Source organism: Anastrepha ludens, chromosome 4, assembly GCF_028408465.1.
Source record: "Anastrepha ludens isolate Willacy chromosome 4, idAnaLude1.1, whole genome shotgun sequence".
Lineage (NCBI taxonomy): Eukaryota > Metazoa > Arthropoda > Insecta > Diptera > Tephritidae > Anastrepha > Anastrepha ludens.
The window spans coordinates 78,563,391-78,582,630 of record NC_071500.1 but is presented as its reverse complement, the minus strand read 5'-3'; the positions used below and the strand labels follow the sequence as shown (position 1 = coordinate 78,582,630).

Genomic DNA, 19,240 nt, shown 5'->3' with positions numbered 1-19,240 from the left:
AAGTCGAACGTATGTAGCTCGTGAATTTGAAAATTCGGATTATTTTTTAACACACCTCGTATAAGTTTATTCACCACAATGAAAAAATCTCAAAATACGAAACTTTTGCTTTTATTTGTATTTTTCCTTTTTTGGTTTGCTACAGTATCAGTAAGTATACTTATATATTAAGCTCTAAATATATATATAGAACTAAGTATACATGTATATATAGATATACATATATATAAACTTGTACACACCCTAAAGGTTCAGAAATGTAACGTGCATCTGCAGCAAAATATTTGAAAAAGTCGAAGACGTTCATATAGATATAAATGGATGCAATAGGATAACGAAGTTAAGAACGTTGACGATTTCCCCGGGCCAGGTCCAAAAAACACGATACCCCTCTAAAGCAAGATAGCCGAGCTTATCGTTGCATGAAGTTGTAAGTAAAAATGCTGTTAATGTAAACAAAACACACGATTTGGGGACGTTTACGTACAGAAGATCTCAAATTCCGGAGCTCATTGAAAAGAACCTCTGCACTTAGTATCTTCTTCTTCTTGATTGACGCGATAATCGCTTTTGCGATTTTGGTCGAGTTTAACAAAGCGCCAGGCGTTTCTTCCTCGTGCTAACCGGGAGGATTGTTCCATAAGTAGAAGCCCATGCAAGTAGGGAAAAACCCTGATCGTTGACGTATTGTTTGTTAATCTCCTCGCGCTTTTTCCAAATAAGTAGCTTTGCCGATTTTAATTCATATAATTTAATTTTTTATCAAATGAGAATTTTTTTCCTTAATTCACTGATTTGCTTTGCCAAGTAGGCTTACTGAATTCTTTGATTTTAAATGTATACCAAACTTCTGCTCGGATGGTGATATATGATAAGTTTATTGAGATATTTCTCAAATCATCATCAAATATTCGAAAGGGAATGTCTAAATGAGTACTTAAGTTTGAAAGAGTTAGTTTACGGTGTTATAAGCAATTTTATAAAATATAATAAGAGGGTCTGAAAATATCAAATGACGCTAATAGAAGTATTCGATTTAGTATTTACTTCTGCAGAATTGAATGCATGTTGTGAACAAGGTGTATATTCTATTTCGAAAAAGAAATTCCATTAGCGACCACTAGTAGTCGTTTTTAAATTTTATATATTTGTCTCTCCTGTGCATGACTACTCCAATAATGATGTCATATAGTTTCATACTTAAATTAAAAATATGGACCAATTCTGCGCTTTCAGAGTGATATTGAAATCTCCAATATGACTTTATTTAATCGAATCCCAAATAAAGTTGAAAGTTTGGTTCCCATTAGGAAATTGTCTCTATATAATAAACCTTCTTGGTTTTACTTAAGATTATGTCACCTGAAAAATGCTAAAATAAAGATTTCAAAAAATTTAAGAAATCGACTCTAATTAGACTGTTCCAGCTACGAAAAAAACATAACCGGTATGAACGGTTTCGCCCAGCTGCATCACTAGTTAACATTTACCCTTTTTTTAAGTTTTAGGTTTTTTGCCCTAATTTATGTTTTCTAACTTTTATTTTGCTGGTTTTTTCGACGAAATTCTTTTAGCAAAATTGTTCAGAATGTATCAGGACATTATTAAAAAAGCTGTAAGAAACAGCTAATTTTATGATTAAGACTATTAATCTTCGTAATTTTCAATAATTAAATTCCAACATAAATCAGCGAGAACTGAGCGAAGTTTTTTTTCCAGAATACTAAAGCGGCAATATGTCTCTGCCTGTTCGTCTCACTCCAGGCTTGAAGGCCAAAGTAATACTTACGGTGAAGCAAAAAATGTATGTTGCGATTTAATTTAATTAATTTAATAAATTAATAATAGTTTTGATATTTTACCACCATATTTTTTTGGTTGATGTTGAGCGAACTGATGCTTCCTATTTTCGTCGCTCAAATGTGTTTCAGGTCGGGATAATATCATGTGGATAAATGAGAGAATGTTGCTGATATTTTTGTGCTGCCATTCGAATGCCGAATGCTTTAATATTCGATCCTGATAAATTTGGACTTTGGTTTCAGTGCCATTGCTTCAGCTGTGCAAACAAAAGCTGTCAATCACATTATGGAATAGAACTACTTCTATGAACAACCGAGTAGTGTCTAATGCTGCTTTTTGGTTTAAAGTTTTTTTTGAATAATTAATTCCATTTTAGTGAAAATATATGTCAAATTTTGTTTTTAAATTCACTACATTTTTTATTTATAGCATTTTTCGCATGTAATCACTTAATGTTTAACGCAAGTATAAAAAATTATAATACAATTAGAAAGTACATTTTTAACACTTGTTCAACCGAGAACATGCCAATAGTTAACAAATATTTCATTTGCATGCAATTTTATAATTTTGCGGACTTCTTTTCTATTCTCCGACTTTTTACAAATTCTACCGCTTGGACTTTTTCTCTTTTATTTGCATTTTAAAAATATTTTCATTTTATATATCTACATAGTTTTTAGAGGATTATTTAACGTGGCATGTGGGAGTGTTCTTTGAGCTTAAGTGAGCCTGTTGATCTAGAGAGTGAGTGAGTGACTGAGTGAAAATGAGTACGCTTAAAGTGGCAGTGATCTGCAGTGTTGTCGATTGTTTCGTGTATCCGCATTGGAGAGGTGTGGAGGGAAATGAGAGATGGCATGGATATGTTAGCGAAGAGGAAAGGAGAAATGTTTGCTGGAACGAATAGAGATCTAAGTGATATTTATAAATTAAAGAGAAAGTTCTGAATGGGAAAACGCATGGATGGCAGTGGTTATTGGCAAAATGAGGAGTATTTAAATAGATTTTAAGAACATCAACTTAAAGAGTGAAAAAAGACGGTTGAAGGCAACTGGTTGTATGGTGTTGTGAAGAGAATTATGCAATTACTATTTACATACACTACTTTTCAGTACCGGAATACCGGTCGACTTCTCAATAATTGATGAGCTTCCATATTTAATTCTTCACTATCTTACTCTTTCCACTCCTTCTCCTTTCACTTATTAGGTCGTCATCGTAGCAAGGGATTCGCATTATATTAATATTAGATATTCGTTAATAAATAAATTCTAACGCTTGTTTGCTTGGAGTGGGGTCAGGTCCATTATTAGCGTGCGTGCATTTCGCTGCTTTAGTAGTGAGAGACATGAGCATGCGCATCGTGGGTAGCATAACCGTAGGCGGCGGGAGCGTGATGCGCATAGGAGCCCAATGGTACAGCTGGGGCGGCGGCAACATGGTGCGCAACAACTGGAGCGTGAGCGATTACGGGGGCGGCGTGCGCAACAGCAACGGGGGCGGCATGGATGGTGGGGGCGCTCTTCGATACGACGGCATTGAAACCATTGTGGTCATCGGCGGTATACTCGACAGTGCGCACCGAACCGTCAGGTTCGACGAGCGAGTAAGAGCCCTTCACTACATCACCATCGCGTACTTCGTGCTGTGACTTAACATCTCCGGTATGTGAGTCGGCTACACCGTAGTTGTAGTGGTACTTGGGATAGGCCTGCCAAAAGATAAAAAGAGAAAAAAATGTAATTAGCAAAATTTACTAAAAAAAATGAAATTCTTGAGTTTTTAAATGTGCTTAATTAGATTGAGTTTCCTTTTTATTATATCCCACACTACGTTACGCTACTCGCGTGTTCAGTTAGTCGGCCGACGACCCGATTACGCTGCTTAACGTGGGAATAACTGCACCTCAGGCGGCTACTGAGCCGCCGTATGACTCAACACTGAATGCAACTACTTGTATAACAATGACTTGCCACATTGGCGCTTGCACCCGCCTAGCAATTTCGAACTGGCGAAGGTCAGCGGCATCGTGTGAATTAAGTCGTGTTCTCAGCACTTAAATGCAAATATTCGTAAGCACATTAAATTGTCATTGCGCCTTACTATGGGAAATCGACTTTTCGGGGCGTATGAGTAATTTATGTAATTCAGTTTTTATTGCACGTTTGGTTTCTTTTTTTAACTAGATTAAGCTTTGCATTGGTCAATTCGTAAACTTAAATTGTTTTCATATCTTAAATAAGAAAAAAGACTGAAAATTAAAAAGAACAGTCAACGAGAAAAAGTCGATACTTGTGGATTTCGTTGCTATGCAGCCGGATTAAAAGTATGATCTCTTAGCAGTAACAAAGAGATAAGTAGGGCTGTGTGCCCTGTAGGAATTTATAGACTTCCTACAACCCTAGGTGTTTATCAACCATCATAATAGATGAATGAAACTAACAACTGATCACACACTCGCATGACTCACACAATGGAGTACAAAATTTTCTAAAGTGGCCTTAAGCCACCAGGGTGGAAGAAGTATTTTGTAGTTCATCTTTGCAATTGCTGAGCGTTGTTGTAATTGTAATGAAGCTTTTCAGAAAACCTGAAGTTTTGATCAGCTATTGGACCTTTTTTTAAATCGATGAATAGAAAAGTATGAACATGAATATATTGTGAATGGATTATTGTATCTGATATATTGTATAAATTCGCCACTATTTTTATAGTGATTTCCGGAAAACTATATGAGGGCTTTAAAATTGCTTGTTTGAGGAATTAAAGGCAGAAGCTCGAAGTTGAGGTCAGAATATGTAAAAACTAAACAGTAAAAGTATGCAGCAACTCAAAAGAAAATACATTTTTGCATTGTTAAATAGCTGGGAAAACTGAAAAACAAATTAACAGACTACACCATCGCATTTTGGTCTCCTCTAGCCAATTACCGAGCATCTAAGACTAATATGGCGTTGGCATTCATATTACGAACAATATTTGAAATATGCTGGTTAAATTTTAAATCTTAGAATTACTTTTATATGATAGATGCCATATATAATACGTTTGGCAGTTTCAGCCACTTCTTGTCATATTAAATACAAGGTTAATTGCGAAATACCCCAATAACTTGTCAATCATTTCTGAAGTATCCACAGATAGATATCCCTTTAAGACTAGAAATAATAAATATAAATAAATGGAGTACATTGAGATAGCTTTTGTTGTTTTCGAAGTTGCTTTTCATTAAAGGCAAACTATAATGCTTATTGGTAAAAAAAGAAATTCGTAATTTCGCGCCGAGCGAGTCTTGCATAACAGTATGTAAGAGACTATTGACGACTGCTTCGGTATTTAAAAAATATTTATTTTAATTTTTGTTTCTGCTTTGTGTATGTCTCACAAAAATTTACAAATTAAATTTTGCCTCAACACCATCAACATATTTCAACTGTCAGATTAATTGTAAAATTTTAAATGCCACAACTACAGCTGTCACAACGAAATCACTCTTGTTGCTGTAAATTTTGAATCTATGCACATACATAGCACAGACATACACACACATAAAAGACGTGGTGTGAAAGTTATGCGCGCCACATTGAGATTCGCACAACAAGGTGTAGAGTTGGTGTGGCATGTCATTTGTGTATAATCATAAGCGTCACTGAAAACTGTTACTCAACAGTCAGTACAACAAACGTAAAGCCGCTACTGTCGCAGCTGCCAAATTGTGTGATGCGAGCAGTCGCCATGGGCTAGCTATACCACACTCTTTGACCCGCTCTTTATCTACCACCTCATTTTCATCGTACTCTTTCTGAGCTGATGTCATAGTAGTGGTTGTTGTTATTGCCACTGTAATTTGCCTGTCAGTGTGTCAGCGCGTTGTTGGCGCATATCTGCAACATGTAATCTGGAGCAATGAAGTGCTATCCGAAATAGCACATCGCACAACAGCAATGCTGATTTCCAGCAAACAATAATATTATTTGCGTTTGCTTTGTTTTGCGTTCGGTAGCATTCGCAAGTGTTTGCAGGCAATTACGTGCAGTTTGTTTTTGCTGTTACTTCTATTTCTGCTGCTTGCTGCAAATGCGTTTTTATGTGATTTGATTTTATCATCGAATTGAAGGCGAAATTACGCCAGAAATGGAAGAACGCGTGGTGTAATACAATTTGTCAATTCGATGCCAGACCAGGTAGCAGAAATTACCTGTAAATTAATAAGTGCCTGCTTTATGTAGGTAATGAATTGATAATTGTTTTTTTGATGCATAAATAACTTTTATGAGGGTATAAAATTTCCATTTAAAGCTTTCCATCAATAAATGCTTAGATGCCTTGTTTTGTGTTTACACTCAGGCGAAGAAATTTTGCGAGTGTTACACAAAGCAATGTTGTTTTCGAATTCGTTACTAATTGCCTTTAGCTAACGATCAGTATGCGTTTGTAAGAAGCATTTACTTTTAATATTGAAATAATTTTGTGATGGTATGCATTTTTAATCACTGAATTACTTAGTGTGAGCTTTGTTGCGTTAAAACTTTTTTGGAGACCAAGTGTAAGAACCAAGTTGATATCATTTTTATAGAAGTGGAAAATAGGGTTTGTTACTTAAGTCTTTCGTGTTTTTGTTTTTAATATTAATATTTGCTCAGTTTTCTTTGATATTTATTGATTTTGGTTTAGCTTATGAAATGTGTAAACGGAAAATACTTTTTACTGTTTTTAACAATTGAACTAAAAAAATAATAATGGACCAATTCAGAAAATAAAATTATGTGGCACAAAAAATAAAATTAAAGAAACAATTAAAGAATTCTAACAAACAACACCGTGAACAGTGTTTTATTTGCTGTCTGGAATTGAACGTGATTGCGTTTTTGCGTGATATGACTTAAAACCTAATACTACATAAATTTCACTACTTATTTCAATTTATATCATACGTATCTTTGCTGTCTACTACTGTATATTTTATTTCATTCTTCCTTTTTCACTTTTGGAGTAGAGCTAATATGCTTAAAAATTCTTCAAGCATTTGAAAAAAATTAAAGAAAAAAAAATTAAAAAGTAAATTCTATAAGTTTGTAACAATCAGATTAGAGCGTAGACGTTGGTTTTTTAGTTAAAAAAATGTATGTATGATAATAATGATTCTAGAATAGCCCTAATTTGAAATATTTCTATGATTTTAAATATTGATAGAGGATAAAAAACTACATATATAGCTTGAAGCTTTGTGTCACAGTTTTTGATTAAAATTAAGGTAGCAGATAATCTTCTCACCATTTCTTAATATTTATGAATACATTTGTGTTATTCAATCTAGCAAGCCTAGCCTTTTTGATATATAGTAATTTTTATAATATGCCCTATCATTTCTAATTTCTATTAGATTATGAAATAAATATGTAAAAAAAAGTATCACAAATTCGTATTAATGGTTTGTATGTTACTTACATAATAGTCCAGTCCCTCGTCGTGGGCAGGTCCATGAGCAGCCACCAAAGGTGCACCAGCGTACAGACCGACACCGTGTCCCCCATGACCCAAAATGCCAGCAGAAGCTACGCTTAACACAGCCAAACACACCAGAGACTGCAACGAACAACAATAAATAAAAAAATTAATTAAGTGGCGAGCTCTACAACACTCCAATTCATTGAATTCGTAGTTGAACATTTCTATCTGAACTATTTGTTATGATTCTTTTGTGGTGATCAAGGATTTCGTTTTTTTTTTTCAATATATTTGTTATTTTCTGGTCTCCTTCAATATTTTAAATCCTTGAAATTTTATTTTTTTCACAATTTTTCCACACTTTATTATTTCATGCAAATAATTATTATTTTTTTAACCAGTCAATAGGCACTCACTTTGAAAAAGGCCATTTTTATATTAAATTTAGAGTTGTTTCTTTATTTTGAATTTTAAAAAATGCAGTTAGCTTTTGACTTCCCACTTTACTTCGGTCTATGCGACTTGAAATGCTGCAGTCAACTGATAACTAGAACCAAGAAGGAAGCTGCTTTTATATACTTGACTCCGCCCGTTTGCTAACGAATGCGAATGAACGAACTGAATTGCTTTTGAACTTAACTTAGCTCAGTCAAAGAGCTGGCGCTCAAACTCAAACCGAAACAGTATACTACAATTGTTGTTATTTTATATTTGATGTGGTTGTTGCTGCTGCTGCTGATGTTGTTGTTGCTATTGTTATATTTGCTATTACCATTGCTTGATTAGTTGGCTCGCTAGTTAGTTAGCTAGGTGGTATGTATGTGTGTCGTATGGTTAGTTAGCGACGCGGGACGTCACGCTGAATATTTTTGCCTGGTTTCACTATTCGATTTATTGTTGAAGGCGTTTGGCGCAAATGAAATTAAGAGTAAGCCTCAATGCTTAATGTGGACTTGGGTAGCAATGTAGTTGTTCTTGTTATTATTTTTATATTACAATCGACATTAAAACGGCGTCATATATACTAACATACATACATATATCGAAATATTCAAAAAACAGTAAAAATGTGTGTTGTTGTTGTTTTTCTGCGTGCAAAAGTCTTCTGCTGTTGTATATTATTAGTCAAATATACTTGTAGTTGTTGTTATTACATTATTGGTTGTAATGGTACTAAATTGAGTATCATTCCTCAACTTCATTTCTCCCCTACTCTCCTACTCTCACACTCTTTGTTGCTGATTCTCATGCTACTAGCCATTAAGTATTTGTAACTGCATACATATTTATAATTATAACAATTGTACAACAAATGCATGTGTATGTTTGTAGCTTTGCATATTCAGTTATTGTTGTTGTTTTCTAAACGATTGCTGCTGATTTTTTTGTTGAAGATTGGCAAATTTTCGCACCACCTCTGGCTTTCTTCACTTTAACATATCAGTATATTTTATGGGGCGTTTTCGAAGAAAAAAAAAATTACAATAAAAAAATATGTTTATATGTTGTTATATTGAAGTATTTATTTGAAGTTAAGAAGCGAATTTGGGCTTTGTGACCATGGATATCTCGGCTAATTCTACATGGTATTAAAATTAACGATTGGCGTGGCAGCTGCAAACACTTTCGCTAACCAAGCATAGAGGAGGTGTGTTTAGTGCTTGTGTTTTTGCCATATTGGGGGTTAATTGAGTTTTTAATTTGAAAAGTATATTAATTTAAGAAAAACAACAACATTTTATTGATTAATTAATATTTGGTATTGTATATGGCGGTCATGGTGCGTATAACGCTGTAAACTTATGTCTGCCTCACGACAGGCAAACCCAGACATCTTAGGCATTTTTTCAGGTTATTCGGAAATCCAAGAATTTGTTAGGGATAAATTGAAATTACACCCGCATCACAGCAAACTCCTTTACAACAAGGTATCGATTTTTCATACCAGGTGGTGTTCTTGCATATGCTAAAAGGAAAAGAGACAGCAGAGCACCTTTTAGGTCACTGAAAGGACTATCAAGAACTCACCTCCACTGAATAGGGGAACATATTTTTTGAGCGAAAGATACCGATAAATGTGTACTCTGTAGTAGTAGTATGTGTGGTATTTGTAATACAGTATTGTGCAGAAGAGTGTGCCATTCCACTGATGACGATTTTATACACGCAAATTAAACTATCTCAAAGGGGAATTTAGAATCTTTGAGAAGTCAATTGAGGTATTTCATATAACTGTTCTACTTTTCTGGTCGAAACAATCGGGATAACGTTGATTAATTTTTGAAATCGAGCGGTCTTACATCAACTTTAATGCTAAATTGGATCAAACATATTTTGAATAAACACCTGCACAGGTTTCAATAGCTCAAGTGAGTCAGTGGACAGATTTTACTCGCTCTATCTCTTTCCTCAATTCCTAGACTTTAATGCACTCTTTTTTTTTAATAAGAAACCCAACAATCGATCAAGGGTGTCATGAATTTATTGAGAGAGAATAGTCTTGCCTTCTTAGCGGCAAAAATAAGTGCGAAAATCAAATCAAACGTGCTAGAATGAGAGCTAAAACTTTGGCATAAGATTCAGTTTGAAATTTGTTTTATGTGGTTTTAAGAAAGGATGACCGGTTCTTGAAGATGAAAATTAACATGAAGAAATAGGTTAAAAAAAAAAATTTTAAAGGTTTTTTTCATAATAGAAATTAGTTTTCAGTTATATAATATAATTATAGGTAAATATGTACAATGAATATACTCCGATATTTTAAAATATGTATTAAGGAAAAGATTAGTGGTATTTGAGTATCAAATCAAATACTTTATAAAATACACACATTAAAGGGGTGTGGTTTGACAAATATAATATATGTACCACCATGATCAAAAAGAATAAATCGCTGACCATAAGTGGCCAACAGAGTAAAGAGAAATTTACAAGTACTTACATATATTAGTTTAGAGAAAAACACAATAATTATTTTTTCGGTGCATGGCTGTACTGATCGATATCTCGTCAAGTATCGATCAAATAATTTAAAGTTTATCCTCGTCGTCAAGCTGACTTTTCACACTAAAGAAATTATGCTGTTTTTTATTTGTTCCATTTAGATGTGAGTTACAGGGGTCAACAATGAGAAAATGCGGAACAATTTACAGTTTTTCTCTGATAAAGGCGAAAATGCAACCCAGGCTGCTGAAATTGTGAATGGTGCTTATAATGCCGATACTCAGCCGATAACAGCTAATTAATTTTAACATTTAACATTAACATTTTTGATGTTAAACAAGATGTCGATAAAATCACAGGAATATTCGAAGTTGACCAGCGTGTTAGTAGTCGTAGCATCGCCCAGAAGCTAAAGATTGACCATAAAGATCGATCATTTACGTAAAAATTTTACGCAAAATAATGAATTTCTTTTTCCCCCACACAAATGCATTAAAAATAATACAGGACGAGGGCCTGAGCCATATCCCACTAAACTTACTAGAGATTTTGACTTTCCACTTCGACTTCTATTCGATAAATATGATTTGAATCAACTGAGAATAATTCAAAGAAATTCCCTGGAGTATAGCTATCTACAAGAATCTGACGATCGATCAAATCAAATGCCTTGGTGATATCAACAAATAAGGTAACACAGGCTGCTTTAATATCCATTCCCTTGTAAATAAAGGAACTAAAGTTTAAAAGACCATCCTCTGTTGAGAGACCAGATGGAAATCCAAAATGTAAAGGGCTAAAGAAATTTATTTTATCCAGGTATAATAAAATTCAGCCTCTCATTACTTTTCAAAAATTTTGGAGATGGATAACAGCAGTCTCGTAGTATTTTTTTACACCTAATAAAATTAGGAAGCTTTAAAGGACAATTGGTTAATATCATATAGCGATTTAATTCGAAAATCCCTTAAAGAAAGAATGATTTCATTCTATACCCATAAGATTTTTTTTAAATCTAGGGTTAATTAGATGAATTAAGTTCAATTATTCTATAGGTTTTCTAATATTTATGATTCGGCATGGATATAAAAGCTTTAAAAACGGGTTAACTTTGGTCAGAATTCAACAAATGAATCAGTGTAAAATTGCTGAGATTTACAAAACCGAATACATCAATTATCAAAGAAATAATAGCACTGAGCATTAATTGGAAATTGTGTAGCATTTAGTTTAGCTGTAAGTTTAGATAATTCTTTCTATTTTGAGCATCTCGTTGAGCATTCATGAGCCCATCAAAGCTAATTGTTCTCAGATTACAAAAAAAAAGATCGAAAATTTACAATACAGCTTATGCATAGGTATATTTGTATTATACGTTAAGTATCGTAGACAACCGAACTTTAAAAAGTTGTATGTAATTTTTGGAAAATTTTATTGGAAATTATTCTCATTTGTTATTAAGAATTTCGGCACAAACAGCAATTCAAATCCGATTGGGGGTTAATAACACTTTGTGGAATTTGAAGCTTTCAATTATTAGTCGTAATTTTACATAACAATATGCAATAAGGTATATTTTTCATCTGTAAGAATCTCCCGTAGTTTCGTTTTAAAAATTTTTCTATTGCACCAACGCAAATCGTCCTAACATACAATTGAATATCTTTCAAGGTTATCACGATTGAGTGAACCGTTTAAATTTTTGAGGCAATATTGTAAATGAAAAGAGTTGAAAATCATAAAAGCGAAATCAACCGCAATAAGCCCGAATACTTGCCTACCAGCAACAATGCCGGCCGCAATGCAATCTGACAAGTGTGTTTCTATTTCTTCACTTATCCATATCCATGCATGTATGTATGTATGTGTGTGTGTACGAATGATTGCGTGTGTGTGCGGTCTGCATGGCAAAAAGTTCAACATGAATCAGAGCACGATGCGATTGCGCCGACGCAGCCAATTTGTGACGCAAATTATTTACCACACACACAGTGGCATAATGTTTAATAACGGAAAAATAATGCAAATGAGAATAGTAACATAACTATTAAATGTATGTTATTTGGAAAATTTAGCTTTTATTTGTATTTGAATTAAACATTTTAATGCTGTTGCTAAAGGTGTAAAATTTTTTAAATTTTTTGATAATTGAGTTATTTTGATTTAGTTCTGTTTTCAAGCCATTGCAGTAAACAAAAATACCCACTGTGCACTTGAATGATATTTCTCATAATATTCAGTGCGGGCAAATGACATGATTAGTCAGAAAAGTAGTTTAAAAGGCATTAGAGATATGCTAATACTTGAGACGGAATAGGTTAAACGGATATTGTAAAATCCGGGCAACCAGATGGTCAACAGCTTATAAACGAACGGTCAATTATTTCAATTAGCGCGAGAAAGTGTAAATGTGCTGAGTAATCAACTAAAAAAATTGTAATGTGGACAGTGAGAAAGCAGCCCTGCATTTGTATTTTTTATCTGGCTATGATTTTTATCGGCCGCCGTAGCCGAATGTGTTGGTGCGTAACTAACATTCCGAATTCAGAGAGAACGTAGGTTCAAATCTCGGTGAAACACCAAAATGAAGAAAACGTTTTTTCTAATAGCGGTTACCCCTCGGCAGGCAAAGGCAAGCCTTCGGGTGTATTTCTGCCATGAAAAAGTTCCTCATAAAAATATCTGCCGTTCGGAGTCGGCTTGAAGCTGTAGGCCCCTCCATTTGTGGAACAACATCAAGACGCACGCATATATGTATGACTTAACAAATGCGAGTAATACTATATTTGTCGAGTCAAATCATTCAATTTTAGAACCGGGCGAAAAGTAAATTTTGGATTACAAAGCGTAATGGAGTGATGCTATTTCCCAGTATCTAGAGGAGCAATTACATTATAAACACTTGAACAATCGATGGGGAGGTGATCCTTTGAGTTCTATAAACATAAATTTAGCAAAAGTGTTTTTACGCCTAAGTATAAGATAATGGTTTTGGAGCTTTTAGGCGATTAAGAATTTGATATATAAAACGTGTGGCTTTTTAAGGTGAAGGACTTTTAAGAAGCACAAAAAAAAAAAAAAAAAATTAATATACATATACATATAATCCACTATTATTAAGGATTTAAAGCTTACAAAGTTTTACAAACATTTTTTAGCATATGGCTTTATGTGGAATTGAGCACTTAACCGCACGGACAGAATACATATCGCACCCTAAATACAAAAGGGTCACAACTCAAAATGTACTTCTGCTCAAATATGAACGAGACGTTATCAATAAAATGGTCCGCGGATGACATATGGCAAAATTTTTTTGTTTTTTGGTAGGACTGTTATAAGCTTACATGGCAAATTTTAGCGTGATATGTCACATAGTTTGTTTTCTGTGCTACTGTAAACAAGTCAAGCTCGAGTGTGGAAAATTTTGAGTTGTGCCCCTTTTGTATTTAGGGTGCGATATATAAAAAAGTGAACCATAGTGTAGTTTAAAGTTATAGAAGAATTTAAGATTTTATATATTTTTAAAGCCAGAAGTAATTTTATTATGCTTAGTGGTCTATGCAATAAAAACTGCTCTTTATATAACTTAAATGCGATGGAAACAATTCAACAGTTTCTTGGACGATTTCCAATACTAAAATAATACCGCTGTACTTTCGAAATATTTCGTGCTCTAAATGGTGTAAATGGTTTTCAAAGGAAAGGAAATTTATCAATTTCATTCCTGGTGATTTGAAGTACAGAAAATTTATTATAGACGACTAATTTTGTAAATAAATATCTACCTAACTTTCCGGCAGACGACTTTTAAAGTCATTGCCGTATGTTCATTTAAATGAAGTAAAAAATGTTGTAAATAATTTTCTAAGATTTTTTGTGAAAAATAAATGAATCTATCTATCTACATGGCTTTTCCAATTGCAACTTATGACGATCCAGTTTCTATCACCTTTTCCTATATAGCTGACCTTATTTTTCCAATTTAGCGCCGGATTATGGCTTCCAAGTGACCAATCCTAAAATCCTGACGGGATTGTAATTTGTCATTCCGTGACTGAATTTAGTCCAATGAAATCAAATAACATGCACCCCATTAATACCCTGAGATTATTCGACCACCAAAATTTTGGCCCAATAAAGTGCTATTTGCACCTCCTTTTTTACATGGATGGATAGATAAGCAAGTCGTAAATAATTTAGGTTCACCAACTGCAATTAGCCCGGTGCCATCTGCAAACGTTGCTGCGACGTACTTAGGATCAGACAGTAGAGGTGTGTTCAAAAAGTATAGCGAATTTTGAATTTTCACAGATTATGTCTCTCACTCATGCCGACGAGTTCGGCCATTTTGAATGTTCAGTCAATTGTTGACAGCTGCTTTGCTTGCACGTGTTTCGGCTCGTCTTCGATTTTTATCTATTCTAAAAGATGGATCAAAGAGCCCGTACTAAATTTTGTGTTAAAAACGAAATTAAGTACGCGGATGCATTCCGAATGTTGACGGTGCAACCAAAGCAACGCTTATCGGTGGTACAAAATGTTCTCAGAAGGCCGAGAAGATGTAAACGACGAAAAGGGTGCCGGACGCCCGAGCACTTCAACAACAGAAATGGTATTGGTAAAGTTTTGCTTACCGTTTTCTTCGATTGCAGGGGCGTCATGAATTCTCGACACAGGGTAAAATGGTCAATAACGAATATTACCTGCAAGTTATGCGCAATTTGCGCGAAGCAGTCCGCCAGAAACGCTCGGATTTGTGGAAGAACAAAAATTGGCTCTTGCATCACGATAACGCCCCTGCTCACACATCGTTGCTTGTGCGCGACTTTTTGGCCAAAAACAACACACTAATGATGCCACAGCCACCGTATTCCCCAGATCTGACCCCCTGTGACTTTTTCTCCTTCCCGAAACTGACGAGGCCCATGAAAAGACGACGCTACGCTACGATTGACGAGATAAAGACGGTATCGAAGGAGGAGCTAAACAAGATGAGAAAAAATGATTATTTGAAGTGCTTCGAAGATTGGAAGAAACGTTGGCACAAGTGCATACTATCTCATGGGGATTATTTTGAAGGGGACAAAATAGATATTAATGAATAAATAAATAATTTTTGAAAAAACACAAAATTCGCAATACTTTTTGAACACACCTCGTATGTCATGTGTGGAGATTTGATACAGTAGAGGCGCAAGAGCGCTGTTATTATCTGTCGACGACTTGAATAAGCATCATCTTGTTTGATCTGTTTTTTTTGTTTTTTTTTGTTTTTTTTTTTGGTTTGTGAGGACAACTAGCAAGTGCATCACTCAGACACAATTAAGTGCATTGCATTACACTCGGTTTCCCTTTTAATTTTCTTCAAATCTACCCGATCTCCGAAAATATCTGAGTAGATCTTTAGGTGCCAAGGGGCCATAGGGGCCAGGTAGTCGCTTCTTAACACATCGGTGACAAAGACCTCAAACCTGATTCGAGCGAAGGCGGGGCAGACGCACAGGAAGTGGTCCGCCGTCTCATCCTCCTTTTCACAAGCTGGGCAGAGTACACTGTCTGAGTTGCCTACCTTTTCCATGTGCTTCTTGAACAACATACACCTCCGCACAGATGCATGCATTCCAAGAGTAAAGAGCAGTTTTGTCCTGCTGGATTCCACGTAGACCCGAGAGCCGTAGCCGTGCTCGGTCCTGGCGCCATACGTGAAAATGCGAAAACAGTGTTTGCCAGGCTAAGTTTCTGAGTTTGACCACAACTGAGCCTCTGACAGCACCGCATTGTATCTCTTGCCAAGAGACATGGCAAGGATCGTTGGATCAAAGTCTATGCCTGCTCTGTTTTCCAATTTCGGACAGGGGCCGTATCAATTCCCATTATGTTTCAGCCTGCAGATGACCTTCAAGGCCTCTCCTTGGATGAAAAGATCAAGTGGTGATAGACTAATCAGAGCATCTAATGCCGGACCTGAAGTAGTCGGAAAAGCTCCGGTGCAACAGAATACGACATTGCGTTTTAGTCTCGATAAGGTCCTCCTGACTCCCACGAGAGAAAGTCTACTCATCCAGACCACTGATGCATAGGTGATAATAGGTCATAGCCGTGTAGATCCATAGGACCTTGCTAGGAGATGATCTGATAAGTACGACTCCAAGATTTGATAATATTGTTTAGGAAGTATTAATTTAAGTTTAACAAGCAAGCCTGTGGAATAAACTCGAATACCTCTGCCAAACTCATGTGTTAGAATTATTATTATTTTCGTTCTTTACTTCGTTGAGTCGCTTAATCAACAGCTTTACAAATAGCTTGAACTCTCTTTGTTCTAAAAAACCCTTGTACATAAGTATTTCCTAAGAATAATTTTCACGCAATGCCGATTTTGGCAATTATATGACTCTTTAAAATATTAGGTAGAATTTGTTTCCTAGTAGATTTCGCCTAGGCTGGTAATGACAATATAAACACTATTTATTTATATTTGTACTTCTCAGGTGGCATAAAACTGTGCGTTCCACCATCTACCAGAAAATATTAAGCCACAAGCCATTAATTTAAAGAAAAACAAATAGGAAATTTTACAACTCTTTTGCGTCACACCTTTTGTTGGTTCCAGCAGTTTTGATTACAAAAAATATGTTTCGAAATCTGGCGGCAAAACCTTTCGATGTATTTTCTATCACTTTTATTTGTTGTTATTTAATGTAATATACCACACACCCGCATAAAAATATATTACAGGTCTATGTGTATGTGCATAGCTATGAGTACAGTGCATTTGACCTTGAAAAGATTAAGAACAATAAGTTTGTGTGTGTGTGGATATAATTGAGCAAATTTTCAATATTCTATTGTATTGCGTTTGTTAAGAAATGGAAAGGTAGCGTAGTTTTGACAGCCAAAAAAAGGCTTTCAAAAGAAAAAAAAAACTAGAAAAAAGAGGTTTCCTCTCACAAATTCAAATTCAAATTCCCAATCCACCGTTTAAGTAATAGGTAAGTAGACAATCATATGAATATACGTAGCTTAATCTCTTTTGAGTTTAATTGTTCTTTTTTGTGCTATTTACTCTTGGCCTATGGCAAGCAAGCTTTAATGAATAGTGTTAACATGCACAATATTACAAATATAAACTTACATGTGTGTGTATCCATAAATATATAACAAAGCGTTGGTGGCCCACAAGGTCATTACATTTACAATTTAAAATTTTTTTTTAATTTTCACTCGAAAACCCAAAATCATTAATATATACGTAAATTGCATTGAACTAATAAACTTGCAGGCGGGACGTAAATCACCAATTGTGGTTTTTCAATAAGTACGCACATACATACACCACATGTAGATTATACAAACTGTTAGTTCGTTTTTGTTTGAATAAATTAATAATTTTTACCTAATTACTTCCAACGATTAACAAAAATATGCGCAAATGCATTACTTACAGCGTATAATGAATAGAGATATTTTTTAATTTAAAGTTATTAGAATAATGGAATTTCAATAACACTATCGATATAAACAGCTTGATTGCCGACATTGTTTAATAACAATGACATATCCATTGTGATGGAAAATCAATTATTGTTGCAACTCGATTTGTGACTTTAATGGTCGGAAACTTAATTTCAGTTAAACCGTTAACCGAGATTCAAAAATTTCAGCACACAAGTGTGAAAGGTTATACAACATGCACAAATTAGTTATATAGTATACTTACATATTAGCTGAAGAATGCATATGTGTGTATGTATGTATAATAACTAATAGATTTTCGCAAACACCTACCAGAAATTAGATACTTTAAAAAAATTTCAACCTGAAAATGAAAATTAAAACAGCGTGCAAAAACAAATCGTTTAAAAAATACATGCGACATGGTATGTTCGGGAATATGTTCCACAACTTTAAAAAATCGCGTCAGATGTGAAAACTTTAAATATTTCTCCAAAAACCGTGCAAAAGAAGTAATAATGAAATCCATATTGCATAAGTATTTATAAAATAAAAACAATTCATTTGTATTACAAAAAAAAAAAATAATTAAAATTAGATTACAGTAAAAACTCAATGCATAAGTATGAAATATATAAAAATTTAAATTGAATTTTGGAGTACAAATAAATTTTGCAACCATTCATCGCTACTTGATAACCAGCGTCCACGTTTATTACGGACTGGACCAAAAATGCTATAATCAGTAGATATGTCAGATATAACACTATGTGCCGATTTACAAAGAGAGATATCTGGAAGGGAGACACTAGAAATTCTCTTTTGATGTCTCATTAGTGCTCATACGGGCAAAATTGTCTACAGCAACGTTCGTTGCTTTTGACGTTTACTTCTTTAGCATACTCTGATGCGGATATATTCTACAATCCGCGAAAATGTAAAGCGGAGACCGTCCGTCAACAGTTTCTTAAACATTTCAATGAAGAAGACAAGCTGGATTAGTTAAATAATAAATCTTTTTTTCTTATATACATATATATAAGTTTTTATACTTGAATAAACATACAAAATACAAAAATTTAAAATACTTCATATAAATAAATACTTAACTTAAAATTAACTTGAGTATCTGGGCGGCCGCCGTAGCCGAATGGCTTGGTGCGTGACTACCATTCGGAATTCACAGAGAAAACGTAGATTCGAATCTCGGTGAAACACGAAAATTAAGAAAAACATTTTTCTAATAGCGGTCGCCCCTCGGCAGGCAAAGGCAAACCTCCGAGTGTATTTCTGCCATGAAAAAGTTCCTCATAAAAATATCTGCCGTTCGGAGTCGGCTTAAAACTGTAGATCCCTCATTTGTGGAACAACATCGAGACGCACACCACAAATAAGAGGAGGAGCACGGTCAAACACCCAAAAAGGGTGTTCGCGGGTGTATAGAGGCTGGCAAGAATGCTTTGGTACTAGAAATACTACTGGTAATACTAATAAATCTATCAAATTCAAATGTGTGCTTTGTTGTTATGAGACAATGAGAGCGGTTTTGCGGGGAAATGTAATTCAGAAGTGCCAAAAGTTTACA

General features: G+C 34.6%; 1 protein-coding gene across 1 annotated transcript; it reads right to left on the bottom strand.

Moving 5' to 3' along the window:
* Nucleotides 1-2,196: 2,196 nt before the first annotated feature.
* Nucleotides 2,197-7,809, bottom strand: LOC128859933 (cuticle protein 8). Its single transcript, XM_054097091.1, has 3 exons — nt 7,671-7,809; nt 7,255-7,392; nt 2,197-3,517 (listed from the first exon to the last, which is right to left on the bottom strand). Exons 1-3 carry the CDS (start codon nt 7,683-7,685, stop codon nt 3,140-3,142), a joined length of 531 nt encoding a protein of 176 aa, XP_053953066.1. The 5' UTR covers nt 7,686-7,809; the 3' UTR covers nt 2,197-3,139.
* Between the last annotated feature and the right edge of the window lie 11,431 nt (nt 7,810-19,240).

Coding starts and splice junctions, on each gene's coding strand:
- LOC128859933 (XM_054097091.1), bottom strand. Junction 3,518..7,254: donor ACGAGGGACTGGACTATTAT/GTAAGTAACATA, acceptor ATCTTTTGGCAG/GCCTATCCCAAGTACCACTA.